Consider the following 21,958-nt stretch of genomic DNA (forward strand, 5'->3'; position numbering starts at 1 on the left):
AAAGGAAAAAAAAAAAAAGAAAAAGGTAAGTAATAAGGCCTATGGATGTAGTTCCAGGATAAACCTACTGCTTAGTATATATGTCCAGGCCCTGGTTTCTACCACCATAACTGCAAAAATAAATAAAATACCTAAATAAGTGAAAATAAATAAAAAAAAAAAAAAAGAAGAAAAAAGAAAAAGAAAAGTAAGACATCACTGGAGTGAACTAAAAAAAGAATTTGTTAAAAGTAGCTGATTTCAAATTGGTCTTAGAAATTATTGTCTTAGACTTAGCTGGGAAAAAAACATGTCAAAATAATGAAGTCGTCTTTTAAAAAGCAAGCCAGTGTAAAGTGCTTCCTTTTCTGGATCTGGGGCTAATACAGTAGTCATTCAGGGACAGGGTATGGTGGAAGACTGACTCTTCTTTCTCCCTTTGCCACCAGGAGCATGTGGCTCAGGCAGCACTCGTCTTGCATGCTCAAAGCTCTTGGGGATATCCCCAGCACTGCCCTTGTCCCTGCCAAGGAAGCACATTCAAACTGAAAAGGAGAAAATAAAACTTCCCCCATTTAAAGATGACACACAATGTTGAACATTAAAAAACTCCAAAATAAAGTAAATAACAATATTTAATGACTTCTGCAATATATTAGTATTAATTGTATTTCTACAAACTATGACCAAAACAAAGACGAAATTAAGAAGAGTTTCATATATAACAGCATCTAAAAAGAACAAAAATACGTTAGACTATATTTAATAGAAGTGCAAACCTTATATGTGAATATTTAACTAAATTTGAACTAGACTATTTTAGAAAGACATAGTAAAAGTTAGGATTCAACTATCCAAATACAAAGGGTGAAGTTACACAGCACCTTCAGACATCAAACTTCATGGGACAGAAGACAGAAGCCTTCAAGAACTTTAACAATAACAACATGGTGTATCATTTCATATACAAGTGTCTAATTTGGAGAACTTTATTTTTACCCACTGTTCTCAGGAACTTATAAAGATATCTCCCCTGAGAATGTAAAGGAGCCTATAAAGTGCTAAGGGAAAACAACAAACAAACCAGGTCAAAAAGATGATTAGTTTTCTGTTCATCTTTAGCAAGGATCTGATATTAAAGGAGCATACTCACCTCTGATAGACACTCTGCATGTATTGTGGTATTGCTCTTTGTTTTACGATTGCTCATTTCGACCAACTCAAATCCTAAAAAAATAAATAAATAAAAATAAAAATAGGATGAGTAAACACTGTCTGCTTTAATTATATAAAAATTACATTTACAGAATCAGATACAAATTCTTAAATGTAAAACATGCTTAAAAATTTCAAACAAAAAACCTACAACCATCTCCATTTGTTCATTTAGCACTCTCTTAACTGACATGGTTCTCCTGATTATTCCTCCCTTTCTCCTAAAGTTCGAATATTTTTCTTTCATACAGAATGTTTCTCCTACCCAACCATCCAATGGAATCATTCTTTACAGAACACCTTCCATTTCTTGTTCTACTCAAGAATACTACACAATTGACATACCAAGGTTTAATGTCTTAGTCCAAGAAAACACAACATATGGCTGAATTAAATGACAAAGACAACTCAGTTTTAAAAACTGAATTCAGAAATGAGTACATATTGGAGAGCACAAGCTTAAATTAAGACGGAACTGAAAACCTTAATAGCCCAAGTAGAAAACTGAGAGAAAAATCTTTTGAGTAGAATGGACCAAGAAAAACACAGACTATCAGAAGTACTTGAAGTAGAAGACTTGTACTAGCAAGCAAAGAAAACGGGGTTGGGGCTGACAACATGAAAGAACTGTGGAACACCATGAAACGATCAAATCTTAAATTACAGACATAGATGAAGACAAGAATCCAAAGTCAGTGGAATAAACCAGATCTTCAAAAAACAATTATAGAAGAAAATTTCCCCAAATTACGGAAAGATATACACATAAAGATCTGTCTTCCTTAGGGTTTCTATTGCTGTGATGAAAGATATATGACCAAAAAAGAAGTTGGGGAGGAAAGAGTCTATTAGGCTTACACTTCAGCATTGCTGTTCATTACTGAAGGAAGTCAGGGCAGAAACTCCAACAGGATCCCAGAGGATCCTGGAGGCAGGAGCTGATGAAGAGGCCACGGAGGGCAGCTGCCTACTGGCTGCTCCCCATGGCTTGCTTAGCCTACTTTCTTATAGAACGCAGGACCAGCAGCCCACAGATGGCACCAATCACCACGGTCTAGGCCCTCCCTCATTGATCACTAAATGACAAAATGCCTTACAGTTGGACCTCAAGGAGGTATTTCCTCAACTGAGGCTCCTTCCTTTGGTAACTCTAGCTTGTGTCAAGTTGACACATAAAACCAGACATTACAGGATACAAGAAGCATACAGAACACCAAGTAGGACTAGAAAAAAGGCCCTTATGGCACATTATAGTTAAAACATTAAATAAAAAACAAGGAGAGGGTACTGAAAGCAAGGAGAAAGAGGAGGAGGAAGAGCGGGGAGGAAGAGAGGGGGAGAGGAGGAGGAAGAGAAGGAATGAGAAAGGAGGAAGAGAAGGAGAAGGAAGGAAAGAGAAGTAAGGAGAAGGAAGGAGACAAAGACGAAGGTGAAGAAAAACCAACCACAAGTTATCTATGAAGGAAACATACCACAATAATAGCTGATTTCTCAATGGAAACTTTTAAAGCCAAAAGAGGCTTGGAGAAGTTGTAAAAGACTACAGATGCCAACCTAGACTACTGTATGCAGCAAAACTACCTGCAATAGTTGAAGTAGAAAAAAAAAAAGTTCAGTGAATGAAACAAGTTAAAATAATTCATGTACTAAGTCCAATTAGGCAGCTGTAGGTTACTGCCAAGATATAAGTTCTACTGGACTTTTAGGGATAGTGTAGGCTTGGTCTTAGCACCTGTACTACTGTTAATGGTAACTGTGCTCAGAAAATCTTTCCCTGTGCTCTAAGTTCAAGCCTATTCTCACTTTCTCTTCTATCAGATTCAGGGTTTCTTGTCTTATGCTGGGGTCCTTGATCCATCTGCATTCTTCTATATTCATCATCAAATTTGCCCAGCACCATTTGTTGAAGATGCTGTCTTTTCTCCAATGTTGTGTTTTTAGCTTCTTTGTCAAAAATAATGAGTCCATAGTTGTGTGTATGTATTTGTCTCGGTCGTAAATTTGACTCCATTAATCAAAGCGTCTGTTTTCATGCCAATACCACACTGTATTATCTGAAATCTGGGATGGTGATACCTCCAACATTTTTAAAAAAATTATTATTCAGGATTGTTTTGCCTGTAGATGTAACCAACCGTCTTATTAAATAAGAAACACAGAGCCGATTCAGAGAAGAAAGCCAAGAGGTCAGAACTAAGAGCCTTACCCTTCCTGCTTCAGCTATCCTGCTTCAGCCAAGAGAGCTCTCCGAAAAAGGGGCCTACTTCCTGTGTGTATGCCTTTTTATAGACTAGCTGTTCTGCCTTCTCATTGGTTGTAAACCTAAACACGTGACTGCCTTGTCATTGCCTGTATGTACCACCCTCCAGGTCCTTAAAGGCGTGCGCCACCACCGCCACGCACTTGCTATGGCTCTAAAACTCTGACCCCCAGGCAACTTTATTTATTAACATACAATTAAAATCACAGTTCAGAACAAGTAAAATACCACCACATTTGCCTATTCTGTTTTTGTGTGTATGTATTTCCATATGAGACTGAAAACTCTTTTTTCATTTCTGTGAATTGTGTTGGAATTTTAATGAGGATTGATTTGAATTTGTAGATTTCTTTTGGTAGAATGGCAATTTTCACAATTATACTTTCACCCATCTATGAGCATAGGAGACCCTTCGATCTGCTGTCTTCTTCAATTTCTTTCTTCAGTGTCTTAAAGTTTTAATTACAGGAGTCTTTCACTGACTTGGTTAGTTTCTTATCTGGGCTGACAGTACTCCCAAGAGCCAAAGACAAAAACTCTAACAGCAGACATAGGAAGCCCTCTTTTGAACTGTTGGCCAAGCCTATCTAACAGAGTTCTAAAACATATAGCCTACTGCTGTTGTCCTTGTCCACCCCCAAAGTGGAATCCCTATTGCTGAAGATAGCATGCACTTCAGAAACAGGGCCCAAAGACCTCTGGGCTTGAACTGACCTGATTGCCTTCTCCCTGAGAACTAGCATTCATGGTACCAGAAGGTGCCACATAAGCTTCAATAGGAGGGAAGCAACCAATAGTCATACCAAGTTATGACACCTATGAACCATGTCAGGAACCAGCATGATGCCACACATATTTGTGTGGTCACCATCTGCTCTCTAACTGGACTTAAGACTCACTCAAGAAAGGGATACCAGCCTGGTACTAGAAAGCTAGTAACCACTCAGAACTGGTGAAATCATGGTTATTCGGGGAGAATCTACAACCACCAATCTACTAAAGCAGCATAATCCCTAACAACAATCTATAAACACTTGTTTTTATACCCAAAGATAAGTGTAGTCCTCACACCCTCACACTTCATTAAGGAAACTTCTTTTTGAAAAAGATGGAGATCATTACAGAAAACCACAACCAATCAAAATGTGGAGTTCTGGAGCCTAGCTCCAATGGCTATATATACAAAATATTCCAAGCACCTAAGACTCAGTGAACATTGTTTAACAGGGGGAAAGATTTTAAGAGCCAAAAGATCAGGGAGTTTGCTGTAGGACTATGTCTCCTAGAAAAATTAGAAGCTATACCCATGAAGTCTCACTAGCATGCCCGCCCAAATGTAACCTGAAACAAGGATGACACCAATGGACATTCCAAACTGGACTGGGAAAGGCCTACAAGGCCTCAACACAACACAAAGAACTATAGGCAACTCAGTAAAGTAGGGAGTGGGAGAGGTGGTTGTGGTGGTTTGAATAAGAATGGCCCCATAGGCTCATATACGTGTGGCCTTGGAGTAGGTATTGCCTTGATGAAAGAAATGTGTCACTGGGAGTAAACTTTGAGGTTTCAAAAGCCCGTACAAGGCCCAATCTCTCTCTTACTCTCTTGGCCTTAGAATCAATATGCATGGCTCTTAGCCACTGCTCCAGAACCATGTATGCCTGCACTGCTCCCCACGATTGCTGGGGATGTCTTTCTGTACGCTGTGAATGTGTTGCTCTGATTGATAAATAAAATGCTGATTGGCCAGTGGCTAAGCAGGAAGTACAGTATAGGCGGGATAAGCAAAGAGGAGAATGCTGGGATGAGGAAGGCTGAGTCAGGAGACTCTGCCAGCCACTGCCGCCATAAGAAACAAGATGTAAAGTACCGGTAAGTCACAGGCCACGTGGCAACTTATAGATTAATAGAAATGGGTTAATTTAAGATATAAGAACTAGATAACAAAATGCCTGCCACAGCCATATAGTTTATAAGTAATATAAGTCTCTGTGTGTTTAATTGGGTCTGAGCACCTGCAGCCAGAGCAAGATTAGAGAAAACACCAACTACAGATGATTATGGACTAAATCTCTGAAACTGTAAGCAAGCTCCCAACTAAATGCCTTCTTTTATAAGAGTAGTCTTGGTCATGGTGTTTCATTACAGTAATAGTAACCCTAACTAAGATAGTGGTCTTCCTCAGGTAGGTCGCCATCAACTGGTCATCCAGTGCCAAATGGTCAAATGTGAAATCAAATTTGCTTCTATGGTACAAGAAGATATTAAAACTAGTAAATATTTTTAAGCAATTTGTTTCCTGTTTCAGGTGGTAATTTCAAAGGTAAAAATCACAACGTCTTGTGGCAGCCAAAGCTATAATTCTGTATTTTAGAATCCAAGTCAAGAGAATCATGGTAAATTCAATGCCAGCCTAGGTAACACAAAACCTGGGGCTACATAGGAAAATCTTGTCTCAAAAGAAACAAAGAAGCAAAATAGACAAACAAAAGATGATGTATTTATACACAGTTTATACTTAAAACTGCCTCACAACTCTTTGTTACAGGGAGACTAAAATATTTTGGTCTTTACTTGGCACTTTGCTTAGTCCAGGAAGGTTACGAGGATGAGTGTCACAGCCTGTATTTCCTGTCTCAGAACATTTTTCAGTTATTTTGGCTAATTCTTCTGGTATTAAACTATACAGCTTTAAATAATACTCTTTTTCAATTTTAGGAATTACTATTAAGGCTGATGTAGATTTAGCATCTTAAAACAAATATCCCAAACATGTACATGTCTTCACTATATGAGATATGAGACATTTGTATATGGTAATGGAAATATATGACTTACAGTTTAATGTATCAAGAAGTTGAATCTTGGCAACATGAGAAAAAAGGTGATATACAATAATATACAATCTGTTTACATATACTAAAAAAAGGCTAAGTATCTATACATTCTTATTGACATAGGTGGTTAAGAAAGCTAAAAGGAAAACAAAACCAGTGAACATACTCTCACTGATATTTTATTTTTGGATGGCTGTTCAGTGTTTCTGTAATTTCTAAGTATCACTTCTTTCCAGTGATATTTGTCAATGTATCTTTCCAACACATTCAGAAGAATCAAGAACTTCTATCACTTACACTATACACAACAAGAAGTGTATATAAGGTTTAAAGTTATGGTAAAGGCAAACTAGACAGATCATCTTGCAGGGGCCAAAACATGCACAGATGCACACACTTGACAATAAAAGAAATAAAGCAATCTGAAATTACAAGCCCAAACCTAAAAAGAGGTAAATCAGAAATAAGTCCCATATTTAGTCACTTCTATGCTGATGACATATACAAAATATATGGCCAATAAAAAGGCTTACTCACTTAAGGCTTTGCTGGATTATGGTAAAACACCAGAGCTCAATGCCCACCAAAGGTGGGTACTCAGACAATAACCCACTTAAGTTAAGAAATTAAGGGCACCAAATCAGGATAAGAGAAAATGGCAAGATTTCAACAAAATTCTAAGCCCTGCTAAATGTTATCTATATAGCGGGGAAATTCTAAGATTTGGGTATGAATAAAGTCATTTATAACTGATAACCCTAGGAATCTTTCCTAGAAAAGTGTGATGTCTCAAAAATTCCATTATCTTGTACCTTACATATTCCTGTAGTAGTACCTTTTCATCAGGACTGCCAGCCTGTAAATAACAACCCAGAGATTTAGTATTAATTATGAAAGTTTGGCCTTTAGCTTAGGCTTGTCCCCAACTAACTCTTATAACTCAACATTAACCTGCTTCTATTAATCTACATTCTGCTATGTGGCTCAGTTAACTCTGCGCTGTACCCTTACACCAGACTTCCTCAGAGTCTCAAGGCATCTCAGCACCCTAGATTATCTCCTCGTCCTCTCTCTCCCCAGAAATCCCACCTATCCTCTTCTGCCTAGCTATTGGCCACTCAGCTCTTTATTAAACCAATCAGAAGGCACCTTGGCAAAGACACATCTTCAAAGCATACAAAAAGATTATCCTACAACATATTTCTGTAATTTCCCAAAGGCCATAGCTGGAACAGATACCCAAGAAATCAAAACACTGTAAATCAGCAGAAACATTCAATAAATTTTAGAATCTGAACTTCTTGTCAAAGACAACAAATTAACTATAAATACATGCAAATGAAAGTCAAGGATGTGGTTGATATATTGGGTACCCCAATAAACTTATCTGGGGATCAGAGAGCAGAACAGCAACTATATTAAACGTAGAGGTTAGGCAGTGGTAGCACATGCCTTTAATCCTAGCATTCCGGAGGCAGAGGTCTATCCAGATCTCTGGGAATTCAAGGCCACACAACAAGAAATAGAGCCAGGCATGGTGGCACACATCTTTAATCCCAGGACTTGACATCTGATGTCTTGCTTGGGAAAGACACATGCCTTTAATCCCAGGAAATGATGGCAGGAAGCAGAAAGGTATAAAAGGCATGAAGGCCTGGAACTAGAGATTTTTAAGCTTTTAGGCCTTTAAGCAGCAGTTCAACTGAGATCCATTCCAGTGAGGACTCAGAGACTTTCAGTCTGAGGAAACAAGATCAGCTGAGGAGTTGGTGAGGTGAGGTTAGCTGTGGCTTGTTCTGTTTCTCTGATCTTTCAGAATTTATCCAAATAGCTGGCTGCAAGTTATTTCTATTTAGAAGACCTTTTAAGATTCATGTTACACAAGGAGGTAACTACTAACAGTTCATTCTATGCTTCTACAAAGATAATAATATATTAATACCAGAATCCAAAAAGACTCTAAAGCATGACAAAGAATTCTACCTCCCCTCATCACAGTAAAATAGCAGAAAAATCATAGCAAACAGAGTGTTTTTCAAAAATAAAACAAATATAAAATAACAAAAATAAAAAAACAAAAATAAAAAAGCGGTGGTGGCGCACGCTTTTAATCCCAGCACTCAGGAGGCAAAGCCAAGCAGATCTCTATGAATTCGAGGCTAGCCTGGTCTACAAAGAGAGTTCCAGGACAGGCTCCAAAGCTACACTGTGAAACTCTGTCTCAGAAAAAAAAAAATTCTTTCAATGCACCAGAAATTAGATTGAGAGCTAATTTCTGGAAGTCAGTAACAGAAGAAAAAACAAAACAAAACAAACAAACAAAACAAAACATGTCAAAAAACAAAAAAACAAAAACCAGTAGAATGTTATCTTCAAAGTGGTGGAAAAACAATCACAAAGCTGCAAGAAACCTTAACTCCTCAAAAATGAAGGCAAAATAAGGGCTTAGAAGCAAAGAAGAGATGTAGTTGGTTGTCTGCATTAAGAAACTTCCACAGACTATACTGAAGTAAAGGGAAAAAGACACCCAAAGGACAGTCAGAAATGCAGGACAGTAATCATAAGAAGTGGCAAAGATGTAGAAATTTCTAACTCAATATTTATAGTTGAGAACACTGTTGTCCAATGTAAATGTAAATCTTAAGGAATTTAACATTTTCCAATATATTTAATAAAACAAAACAAGGTAAAAGTAGTTATAATTTTAACAAGCCGTTATTACGAGAAACTAAGGTATTTTATACTCGTGGTGGCGCATGCCTTTAATCCCAGCGCTGGGCAGGCAGAGGCAGGTGGATTTCTGTGAGTTCGAGGCCAGCCTGGTCTACAAAGAGAGTTCCAGGACAGCCAGGGCTGTTACACAGAGAAACCCTGTCTTGAGATCCCCCCTAAACCCTCTCCCCCAAAAGTACCCACTCTCATTCATACCTACAAACATTTCAAGTGCTCATTTCATGCAGCTGGTAACAATTGTTCTGAGTAATACATATAGAAAACTTGTTTCCTGGAGATAAAGCTAAATATAAAATTTAAGGAACAGTAACAACATATAAACTAAGACAGTTAAACATACTATCTTGAAAATAAGTAATACTCCAAGAACAGACTAGCTATCTGCCCCAATGCTACAAATCCTTATGGAAAATAGCAAAACCAAAAAAACTACACGAAAGATTTACAAAGATGATTAAAAACACAATTTCAAAAAGAACATATCCAAACAGCCAGTAAGTTTCTGATACAGGGATATCTTCAGTACAGAACTGTAATCAAGACAGTGCAAATCATAAAACTAGATTAATCAGACTGGCAAAATTAAAATATAATTGTTGTTGAGATGGCACAGGGAAGGGTCTATCACACATTGAGGCAGGGGTATAAAATGGCATATCCATTTTAAAATTTGGTGAAACTGAAGACAGACATATACAATTAAAAAAATACATACCTATGTGCACAAGAAATCATTTATGTAGATATTCATAAATATTCTGAACTAGATTGTAAGTAGTAAAAAAATGAACATAAGCCAAACGTCCATTAAGACTAACTGTGGCTTATTCTTAATAAAAGCTTATACCTCAGATACTATTATACCACACTGAAAATATATGAATTACAGCAAAATATATTAACAGTGTCAAATCTTAGCTGAGTAAATAAAAAGAGACAAAAAAAATGATACTTACTAGGATATTTGAACTACTTGCAAATTAATAAGGAGAGGCAAATTAATATTTGTTTAGGAATGCTGACACAAGTTTTTACAAGCTACTAAAAGAAAAATAGTGATTGTCTTAATAATTAAGGTATTATTATTATTAAGGAGGCACCTGAGGAGGAATGGTCTGGAAGGGATTAGTGGACATGTGCTTCCAAGGTGCTAAAATGTTTCAGTTCTTGATTCATAGTGGTTACAGGCTACGTTACAGTCATTCATTACATTTGTGTTTTGTGCACTTTCCCTTATATTTAGCCTCTTACGTGAAACAGGATTTAAAAGTTCTATCTAGACCATATTAGTTTTCTTGCTATATATATATATATATATATATATATATATATATATATATATATATATATATATATTTCTATTACGAGATTAAGATTTGGTTTTCTAATAAAGTTTAGGGCACTGGAGTTTTTTTTTTTTTTTTTCTTTTTTTTTTTTTTTTTTCTGGTTTTTCGAGGCAGGGTTTCTCTGTGTAGTTTTGCGCCTTTCCTGGAACTCACTTGGTAGCCCAGGCTGGCCTCGAACTCACAGAGATTCGCCTGGCTCTGCCTCCCGAGTGCTGGGATTAAAGGCGTGCGCCACCACCGCCCGGCGGCACTGGAGTTTTATTTTGAGACCACCTGACATAATTACCTCCCTCACACAAAGAAAAGGTAAGCACAGGGGCATGGATACATAAATAGAGTCCATTGTATAGACTTGCACCAAGTAAGATGTGTCAAATAAAATAACTTTAACTGACAATGAATCCTACTGAGCACAACTAAAATTAGTAATGCTAACTAACAATTAATTCGAGGATCTTCGAATTCTCTAAAAAAAATCTTATTGATTTGGATCATTAAAGTATCTTTACAAAAAGCAATGGAAGACTAACGATTTTAATTGTAAAAAATGTGAGGGTGGAAAAGAAACCGTTATTTCACTATAAAATAACTAAACACCAGACTAAAAAAAAACTTTTTATTCTACTCTACAAGAAAATTTCGAGGTATCTCTTTTTTTAAAGACAAAACTCAGTATGAGGGACCACACAATCCCACGCATCCTCAGAACGTGCAGTCTTTTGTGTGGCAGCATTCACACAGAGCGTGCAGGGGGCCTTGACTCAAACCTCCCTGCCCGTTCTTCGCCTATAGCTCCTCCAAAATCGATTCCAAGGAAAACAGAAAAGGAAGGAACACAGGATGTGTACATCGCAAGGCTACCGCAGAAGTTGATGAAAATTCACACATCCGGTTTGGCTCTCCCAGCTGGGTCACGGGCTCCGAAGCAAGGGTGAAGCGGTGGGTCACCTGCAGAGATGCCGATTTTCTCTCCACACCGGCCCCATCACGTACCTCACCCACGGACCTTCTGCAACTAGTCTCCGCAGAACTCTGCCCTGCTCAAGGCTTCGTCCACGGCACCTCCGGGAAGCCGACAGCCCGAAGCAGCCCGCCTGCACTAGGCCCGCCCGGCCTACCCAAGCCTACCGCTTTCTCAGTCTCCTAAGACGGAGACCTCCGCTCTTTCCATCCGCCTGTGGCCTCTGCCGCCCTGCCCCAGCCCAGGACACCAGCCTTACCTCTCGCAGGGAAGCCTGCCTGCACCGGGGCAAAGCCGGCTGCCGACGCCTGCGAGCACCCAGGCTCTGCACCTCCTTCCCGGCCCCGCTTCGCCGGCCGCTGCCAAGCGCACACAGCGGCTCCCAGCATGCGCAGCGCTCCCCCCCCCCCCCGCCTCCCCGGCCCCGCCCCGCCCCGGCACGTGACCTCCCTCCCTCCCCCGCCCCCTGGGTCCACGCCTACTTCCGTCCCTCCACTTTCCCTAAGGAGGGAGGAGGCAGCTGGGGGTGTTAAAGAGTAGCGACTTCCTCCCTCTTCCCGCCCCCGCCCCTCTACCCCCTGCTACAATGTCTTCCGGGTCGACAGCGCCTTGGAGCCTTCTGGGAAAACATCTCATTTCCTCCCCTCCCCCTCCTCCGGCCTTCAACCAACCAGCCTCCCGTCAGAAAGGGGCATGCGCAGTGAGTGCCTCCCGTCTCTTCTACCCGAGCCCCCCCCTCCCCCCCAAGCAGAGAGACCCCAGCAGCAGCAGCAGCTGATGATGAAGAGAGAGGCAGTGGCAGAGGGGGGGCACCTTTTATTTCTATTTTTAAAGGGACAGGACACTAATTTTACCCCACTTCAACCTTGAATTGAGGGGGGTGGGGGGAAAGCGGCTGAGTTCCTCCCCCACCCTCCAGCTCCGAGCCCTGAGTGGGGGATTGAGCCTGAGAGAGGAGAGGAGTTTCTTCTTCTTAGAAAACCCCCATCCACGACTCCTACCCCCTCAGCCCTCTACTCGCCTGCTTCCAGAGCCTCTTCCACCCTCCTGCACTGTGGCCGTGAGAGGAGGAGAGAAAGAGACCAAAAGCCTCTTAGCAACACAGACCCTTTGCTGCTGCTGCTGCTGCTGCTGCTGCTGCTGCTGTTGCTGCTGTTGCTGCTGCTACTGCTGCTGCTGCTGCTGCTGCTGCTGCTTGGCCCTGGCTGGAGACATCTCCCTACACCGGGAGCAGCCACTTCCCCAGCTCTCCTCCTCCTCCTTTGCCTCCTCCTCCTCCACTCCCCCCCTTTATTACCCTTTGTGTCATCCTCCACAGCTCCAGGAAAGGCACTCAAAAGTGGGGGGCAGGAAAGGTAAGTGTGTCTGGGGGGGCTCCATTGCCTTCCTCTGGCTCTGACTTTCACTCCGAGCAGCAGTAGCACCAGACCTCATACGCAGTGGAGCTCCGGGGTGAGGAGGGGGTGGTGCTGTGGGGGGGGGGGTGAAGGAGGGGCTGGAGTGAGGAGGGGTGTGTGAGGTGGGGTGTCCACCCTGTCAGGGAAGGAAGGACACTTTTATTCTCGTTTGCTGTTGTCAAAAGTGGTTTCTCCAGCTAACATCTGATTGTGCCTTGCTTCAGTGGGGGGAGACTACAAAACAACCCCCTCCCTCCTCCAACGAGGCGCCAGGGAGAGAGACAGAAAGAGGCAGACTTTCTAGATGTCACTTACAGAATTGCGTGTAGAGAGCTTTTCCTCCTTCCCCAGGAAAAGCTGCCTGCATTTGATTCTGAGTGGGAAAATGTCGGGATCTGAATTGTGTTGGAACTGCTTATCCAGTTGTAGACCTGAGTGTTTCTCTCTTTTGGCTTCTGGCTGTGGCTTGGATATTGACTTTAGGGTAGGAAGACTTGGCTGGTTTTTATGTTAGGTGTTTTTAGTTTCTCCATTTTTTATTTTGTCTGAATTGCCTGGCAGATTTCAAATTTTAGTTCATAAGGCCTTTGGTTGGGTTTTATACTTGCATTTTTTTGTAAAATATTTGTTTCATATTGACTATATAAAGTTCAAAGCTTAAAATGCTTAAAGTTTAAATGCCATTGGTATAATCTTTTCCTACATAGTTTCAGGTATTTATTTTCCATAACATGAAAATATTAGCTATTTCATAACTAACTGTTTTTTTTTTCACTCTAATCTTGGTAACTTGTCTGAACAAGTAATCCCCATTGAAAACTTTATGTTGTTCTTGCTGCATAGAAGGCCGAACCTCCCCATCAATATTTTGCTGGATTGGTACCACTTTCAGTTTTAACTGAATTATTTATTTTCTGTTGTAAATTGAGACGAGTTTTTCATCTAGAGGTAGTGAAACAAATTGTTCATAACATGTGAAAGGAAATAAATTTCTAAAATTCACTTTCATGAGTTAAAGAAATCATGAAGTTGTAGCTAGTATGTTATAGCTAGGTACAAAACGAAAGGTAAATCTAGATTTAGGTTTATAGAATAACGGTTTTGATAAAAAAACTATTCTGTATTCTTACGTGGTGTGTTCTTAGTGGCTTCATTTTATAGTGCTGTATTTTATTTATATTTATATATTACATTTATTTATATTTCAAAATATAGTGCTATATTTTATTTCACAAATACTAAAAATATATTTCTGTTGTAGGCCTCATACTTACAGCTTACGTTAGGAAGTGGTATTTTGTTTCATTTATCATTTCTTTATCCTTTTTTTGAAGATGGATGCACATATTCATATTCTCTCTGTGTGTATTCCTCTCTTTTACTTTTTAAAAACTGCATTGGCTTCTCTGATTCCATAATTTACGTCAACAATAGGAGATCAGCAAGAAGGATTGAAGAAATAGAAATCTACAAAGATACTTGACATACAATCTTTGACATAGTATTGCAATGTGATGCTCCCTTTTGTTTGTTTTGTTTTGTTGATGGTAAAGACAAAACATGATATACTCATATTTTAGTGACCGAAAAGCATTGCATATGTAGAAACTTGTTCAGTAAAATTTTAATTACCAACTCTGGAAAAGTAGCCATTTACACATGGGCGGGGAACTGTGTAGCTGTAAACAGCATAGTCCTGTTTCTTTCATTTCTGTTATAAATCTGAACTCTTTTTTTTTTTTTTTTTAGCTTTTCTCTGAGATGTGATTGCTGCACTTAAGCAGAAATCTGTGCTAATTTCAAGTTTGTCTCCCATCATAAATACTACTAATACTTCTGTCTTTTTAAAAACTTAGCAAGCATAATATAGTGAATAGAAAGTAGAACTTATGAAAGGAGCCAATGTTAAGTATGCAACTTGTATAGACAATTGGGGTAGTAGTTATCTAGTAGACAGCTAAGTAAAAATTTACAGTCTTGAATTTAATGTTTAGTTTGTGATTCCTCTTTTTTGAGACAGTGTCTTGGTATATACCTGAGTCTGGTCTTGAACTCATGATCATCCTGCCCTCAACCTTTTGAGTGGTGGGATTACAGGCATGTGCTACCATACCCAGCTGTTTATATTTTCCTTTAAAAGCATTCTTATTCTTCTATTTCCTACTTAGTCCCTACTATGGTTAGAAGACTGTATTTTCTGTAAAGAAGATAACAACTTATGACTTGAAAACCTTTTATATTTTTAGCATGCTTATATTCTAAGTGTTAAATACTGTTGATATTTTAGGAGGATAATTGTTCAAGTAGATAATACCTTGGAGGCCACATTATATAACTCTTCATTTTCCATGCTGTGATATTTAGAAAGCCTGAAGAATTTACTCGATTCCAAGATTTTTGTTTTTGTCAGAGATGAAACTTTCATGCCCAATTCCATGCGTAGCAGTTCAAAGTTTTACAGAGGCTTTTTTTCGAGACAGAGTCTATGATCAGGAAATCCATTTCTAGACCAGATTGGCTTATTTCACAGAGATCCACCTGCCTCTGCCTCTTCAGTTCTGGGATTAAAGGCAAGCAGCTACTATGACTATCTAGACTAATCCTTAATTAATTTCTATCAATGTTAAGGTATATTGCTTTAGAGCTATGATTTGCCCATTTATAAAGCAATAATTTGTTGTTGCCCCCTTTAAGAGATACTACTTTCACTGGTTGTGAGTCTTTACTTTTTCTGAATAATTTTGACTTTCTCTAATACTAGCCCCTCCCCCTCAACCTTCAGTTAATCAGTTCAGTAAATATATCCCTTACTCTTGTATTGAGAACCCTTATTTACAAAAACAAATAGATTTATAAATGTTTACTTGTGAGTTTGACTAAATGAACCACTTAAGGACAGAACTTTTCATCTGATCTGAACTTGGATGCACCTCATTCATAGCAAACATGGTACATAGTAGGGCCAGCTGGCTGACATAATCCATTTTAGTTTCAAAAAATAGATATGATTTATTTTTTTCACTCAAGTGTGAGATTAATTTTTTTCTCCTTTTCCCCATCCTTCCTGGTATAATTCTCATTACTATGAAAGTTTTTTCTTTTTTTTTTTAACTTTAGAATTTTTTTCTTGATGTTTGCTGTGGCTCTCACATTTTCTAATTAACAGCTAAATTAAATGCTGTTAAAAATGTAGTACTCATAATAAGAATTAAAAACATATATCCTTCTCATCCTCATTAGGATAGAATTTGCCAAAAGTGGCTTATTTTGAATAAGCAGTTACTTATAAGCTTGATTAAACATATATTTGTTCAAGATTCACATGTTTCATTTTAGTGAGTGAATGATACTGTAGGATGTTGCAATGATTAGGCCGCTTTTTACCAGCTCTATAAAGCAATCATTACTTAGGTGACATGTTTCCCTGACTTTGTTTTTTGGTCCTTACCCAGACAATTATCAGCTTTCGAGTTTTCTGTGGATATGAAGATTTACACCTAGTCATCAGTGGGACCCCATGAAGTCAGCCAGAAAGCCTATACCCACTTACGTATCTTTGTAAACTTTGCTGCATTTTGATTGTATGTGAAAAGTAGATTGTGCTTAGAAATGAACTAAACATCTGTAGAGTATCTTCTTCTACCAGAAACTATAGTGGGCTTCCGAAAACGAGGATGGGCCCTGCAATTTCATGTAAGATAGTTCTTAATTGTATTCCATAGATGTATTGGTCAAATCTTTATGTTTTTACTGAAATAAATTTTATATTAACAATATTAATATTGTTAGATGGGAAAATGGATGTCCTAGGAAATTATTACTGTATTTTATATAAAAAGACTAGTATAGCAAAATTTCTACTTAATACTGTACTTTAGGTATTTTCGATTCATACACAATTCACTAGCTTTAGACTATAATAGTCACTTATGTGACGACTGTTGCTGGGTTTTTATTCTCAATATAATTCCCTAATTTGAAGATTATTAAAAATGTTCATTAAGTTTTTCAAATTAAAAAAAGGCAATTCTCTCCAAATTTAATGTTTTGCTCTCAAAATATATTTTTTTTTCTGATAACCCTAAGACAGCAGGTATTCTTTCATGGTTTATTGAAAGGTATGCATTTTCATGTTGAGTGCTTAAATATTTTGTACCACATTTTAAGCAACTCTTACAATATAATTGAAATCCAGTAAATTACTACCTACTTTTTATGAGTTTTAAATTTTTTAGTACATACTAGGCATATTTCTTCAAGATCCTCATGAAAAATTTCCTCATTTTATTTCTAAAATATTTGCAATATTTAATACTGCTTATATGATACTGCTTCTATAGTTTTAATGAGTCAGAACTTTCTCAATAGATGAGTTCTTTAAAAAGCAAAGAATCGTATATCACTTTCTTTAATAGCGTTAATACATAATTGAAAAGTACTTTGGAGAGAAAAAGCTACATTCACTTCTCAGTTTTTACCATGTATATTTTAGAATAATGTTGATTCACATTTGAAGAAAAGGAGTGGATGCCTCTGCTGGCTAGTTTAATACCATGAGAAGTAAACTGACTATATATGGTAAATTCTGCACTCTTTCACATTCGTTTGTTGCTATTTTACTAATACTCATTGTTTATTGTAAGTGTGTAGCACCTTAATGAATATATCAGTTTTACCCAGTTTGCATTTGCGTTATTGGGTCATATGCCATATGACGAAACCATTTACCAACTTTTTATCATTAGATAGCACCAAGCACTGTATTGCATTAGACATAGGGTTAGTTCCAAATACAAGCATAATAGTTTTATTGATCTGTACTCGGGAAAGAGTAGTAAAATGACGCTTCTGATAGCTTTATAGGTAGGATGATGGAAAATTTTTCAGTGTACGGAATGGATGGAAAAACAAAAACAAAAATCCAGTCTCTTATAGGATATAGTCCAGTGTGTAACTAAAAGTATAATTAAAGTCAGTCTTCCCTTTACATAACAAAATAACACACAGAATTCTTTACTTGACCTTCCTTTAACATGCGTGGAAATACATTTAGGGTTTTGCTAAATGAAGTTGGAGGTTACAACAGTATGTGACAAGATATTTCTTCTAACAATTTTTATACAAAAGTTTTGTTAGTGAAATGCCACAGAACAACAGGGTATTGAAAAGCAGCTACCAAATTTAATGCAATAAGCCAGAGTTGTTTTTCTTTTTTCTTTTTTTTTCTTTTTGTTTCTTTTGCCTTCTTTAAGGAAAAAGAGTAATTAAATCAAAATTTCCTATTTTATTAATCAATTAATCTTTATGTTCCATCTTAGTAAATATATATTCGTACTATATAATCATGTTGACTGTCATTCTATGAGCAGTATGCCAGTGTTTGAAAATGTTTTTAAATGCTAAGGAAATCTGTATTTCTGTTAAAGATAATTACAAATGGTTTCTGACATATAAGAACAATTTTTAATCAATGGAAAAGAATAAGTTTGTGGTCCCAAATAATTTTTTAAAATAACCTAAAAATAAGTTATAAGGAAGAATTCTAGCTCTTTGGCATTTCTATTTGAGGTAAAACTATATTATATAATAAATTATTGTTGGAACAACTCAGTATGTCTTCAAAGAGAAAAAGAGCTGAGATATTTATGGATTAACACATACTAATATTTATTTTCTAATATAGGTAGACATAGTGGAAATAAAAATTGCTAATGGTGTTGAAGCAGCTGCAAAGCTTATACTTCCTTCAAAGTTGGATATGACAAAATTTTGATCTAACATAGTTTTTCTGTAAAACCTTTTCTTAGAGAACTGTTCATTAAATTCCATAGAATTGAATAAATTATTAGAATATATTGCTTTAAAGGTGTAAAGTGAGTTATGTAATCAACCATCAACCTTGCAATGATGAAAAATTTGTACATTGGTTCTTTGCTATATTCTCTGTTAAATTCTTTGTTAAGCAAAAAGATTTATCAATCTGGAAATTTTTTGCTTTGGTATTACTGTTAAAACTTAGATTCTTAAAAAAAAAAAAAACAAAAAAAACCTTAGATTCTTGTGCTGATTTCCTACCCCACTTCCTAACTGAATGTCTGTATTTCAGAACCTAGAAGTAAATATGAAAATGTTTCCTAAGACCCAGTCTTAAATTTTGTTTGCATGTATCCTCATTGCTATAGTTATTGTTTTTTATTCACCATGAGTACAGAAATGTTAACCATTAATATACTTAATCCGTACATTCTTAATATTAGGATTCAAAAACCATAGTTGAGGCTGTACTCCTTACGCTAGTAATCGAAAGTACTCCACAGCCAAGGAAAGCAAGTACTGGTGTTTTAAGTCGCTTCTTTATTTGGGATATACTAATCTAAAGTGAAACTGCCATATAAAGAAGGAAAGGATTTTATTTGGGAAATTATAAAGTTTATCATTAATAAATATTTAATATCAAAATATTTAGAATGCATGTTACAGTACAGACAATTTTTTAAGCATTATTCCAAGACCATTTTCCTCCTTCCACATTGATCACAATGGAGTTTGTGCTAAAGGATTTCTTGGCCATTTCAGAGACTAATCTAGTTAAAAGGTTTGTTTATGCTTCCCATCTCTGTTCTGCTGATGGCATTACAGTGCTGGCCAGAGCCAGACATCTAACTGTTTATAACATTCAAATTTCAATTAAAGCTACAATGTTTAGTTCACTATGTATCAGCAAGCCCATACCAGCTAGAAGGGTTGTTGTTAATGTGTGTGGTGATTTTGTGTTACCATAGGCTTTGCTAAATTTGGCAACTCGTAAGAATGTTGTTTTTTTTGTTTGTTTGTTTTTTTGTTTTTTTTAATATGTATAAAATCAAACTTACTTTCCTCTAGAGATAATATATAGTATTTTATATTCCTCTTAATAATTGCTTTTGATAATAGTAAAACCTAACATTTTTTTATTATTTGCTTACTTAAATGGTCCAGTTCAGTTTCTTTCTTTTTTTAAATTTTTTATTTGTTATTGATTTAGATCCTGATTCTAGTTGGAAGAACAGAATAAAATGCTGCCTTTTTCAACATAAACCTAGGAGTCATATTTTTTCATGTTTTTATGTATATGGAAAAATTCTATGTGCAAATAACAGATTTTAATTCAATCCTTCATGCTTTTCTGTCCTGTTACTCTTGCTGTTTGTGCTTCTGTGTTTTAAGTAGGTTGTTAAATTGTGTATTTTTCTTCTTTTTTATAAAGGTACAATGAATTTAATTTTTCTTCAGCTACTTATCTATTTTTGTATAGCCTAGTCAGAAATTGACTTGGCTTGTGTGTACTTAGTTGTTTTTTAATTGAGTAGGTATTTTTGCTAAATTCATTGCTTTTTCCTAAAGCTGTTTTACTTCTTTTATACATTGACTTACTGTATATATTGTAGAGATGTTTTTATTGAAAGCTAAATACATGCAGCTATAAATGTATCATTTAGGAAAGATGAAAATTCATATAGAAAAAATTGCTAGTAAAATCTTTAAGTAGTATGATCAAAAGATGTATGCGGCTCACTTTTTAAATTAAGAAACAATCTCTTTGTTATGGAACAATTTAAAATAGAAAAGTAAGAAATACAATGTGATATCTGAAGATAAGAATGAAGAAATATAGCAAATTTATAGATTTGTAGGTTAAATACATGAGTAGAGTTCAAGATAAACTAGATAGAAATGTAAGTCAAATAATATGGACAGTATGCTCTCATTTTTGTAAAAAGATATGTAGGATATTCTGTTATGTTTGAGAATGTATGTTTGTACTGCTAATATAGTACTTATTTTCTACTGTATAAATCATGAAAGTATAAACTCTCTGTCATCCATCTATCTGTCTGTCTATCTATCTATCTATCTATAAACATATCTAGGTTATATGTACCAACTTACATCTTTCGTGTATAGAAATTATATGTCTGGAATTCTGATAGGTTAAAGAATTCTATATATGTTTTATTACTTAGATTTGATTTCAATAAGTCTTATTTATATTAGTAAATTTATAAAGAAAAGGTATATTTGTATATTAAATTAACAAGAAAAAAATGACTCAGAAAAATTGCAGGCCTAACCAAATAGTTACATGAATAGATTGAATACCCTGAGGAAATTTAGTATTGTTAAAAACATCATAGATTGATACACAATCAGTCAAACTGATCTAGTCTTCTTATGTAAGACAGTGAAGTCTTGTCCTTTCAGTAAGGAACTATGTATAGAATGTAACTGTATTTTGAAATATTTTACTCCTTATTGAATACCCTGCTAGTCTACCCTGAGTGATAGTGAAGGATGTCAGTCATGAAGTTTTAGTCTGAGAGAGAAAGATGCATAGATCAATTGTAAAACATGTTCATCAGTGATACAAATTACTGTTTGTTCCCTGAAATACAGATAACATATCATCACCTGGCATTTCTACAAAGTTTCATTATTGAGCTACTGTTTTGAATAGAGGTCAAAAAAAAAAAAAAAAAAAGAGCAGAAGGTTTTGAAGAATAAGCATTTTTGTTTGAAAGTGACTGAAGTATGTCCTTGAAAAATCAGTCTCAGAACTTTTGTAAAATTATATCAAACTGTGTATGTAAATATGCTTAGTAAAGAAGGTATCAGGATTCTGTAAAGCTAATCACCATGTACTCTTTGGGAAGGATAAGTTAATGGGGATTTATATAGTAGAGAAATATTGAACTGTTACAGAGGGAAATGATTTCAGGTAAGGACAAAGCTAATGAGATGAGGACGTTGGCAAACTTACTTATTAATTATTATTTTGATGTTGTTGTTTTGTTTGTTTGTTTTTGTAGACAGGGTTTTACTATGTCTATCAGACTGTCATAGAACTCAGACCTCTGCCTGCCTGCCTACCTCTACCTCAGGAGTGCGTTGCCACATCCACCCCTGCAGATTGGTTTTTAATACATTAACAATGAAGATTAAAGTTAAAAACAACCTAGTGAAGTAAAGATTTGATTATAAATATTATACCTATAAATTTCTGTTTTACTTTTTTATTTCCCAGGACCTAAATCAGAATGGAAATAAGCATAAAAATGGGAGAAAATAATTTGGACCCAAATTAAGGAAGTGAATAACTCTGTGAAATTAGGACTAGAATGTCCATTGATTTCTGAAGCTAGTGTGTCTGGATATGAATTGGGAATTAATAATCACTGTAGTTGAGGTAGTA

General features: G+C 36.5%; 1 protein-coding gene and 1 long non-coding RNA gene across 5 annotated transcripts in view; one reads left to right on the forward strand and one right to left on the reverse strand.

Moving 5' to 3' along the window:
* The window catches only part of Orc4 (origin recognition complex subunit 4), a 46,138-nt gene extending 33,406 nt beyond the window's left edge, over positions 1–12,732 (reverse strand). Inside the window, exons 1-3 of one of the 4 annotated variants that reach the window (XM_059260448.1) lie at positions 11,592–11,704; positions 7,127–7,147; positions 1,133–1,206 (exon numbers count right to left, since the gene is read on the reverse strand). In XM_059260448.1, coding sequence (XP_059116431.1) covers positions 1,133–1,189 — 57 coding nt within the window. In that variant the 5' untranslated portion in view covers positions 1,190–1,206; positions 7,127–7,147; positions 11,592–11,704. Of the gene's footprint in view, positions 1–1,132; positions 1,207–7,103; positions 7,148–11,591; positions 11,739–12,629 lie in introns of those variants that run through there. The other 3 variants (XM_059260447.1, XM_059260449.1, XM_059260446.1) reach the window with 3 other exon arrangements.
* LOC131909128 (uncharacterized) overlaps positions 12,583–21,958 on the forward strand; it is a 156,955-nt gene continuing 147,579 nt past the window's right edge. The window contains exon 1 of the long non-coding RNA XR_009378781.1: positions 12,583–12,687. This is a non-coding gene — a long non-coding RNA (uncharacterized LOC131909128). The remainder of the gene's footprint in view (positions 12,688–21,958) is intronic.

Source organism: Peromyscus eremicus, chromosome 4 (genome assembly GCF_949786415.1).
Source record: "Peromyscus eremicus chromosome 4, PerEre_H2_v1, whole genome shotgun sequence".
NCBI lineage: Eukaryota > Metazoa > Chordata > Mammalia > Rodentia > Cricetidae > Peromyscus > Peromyscus eremicus.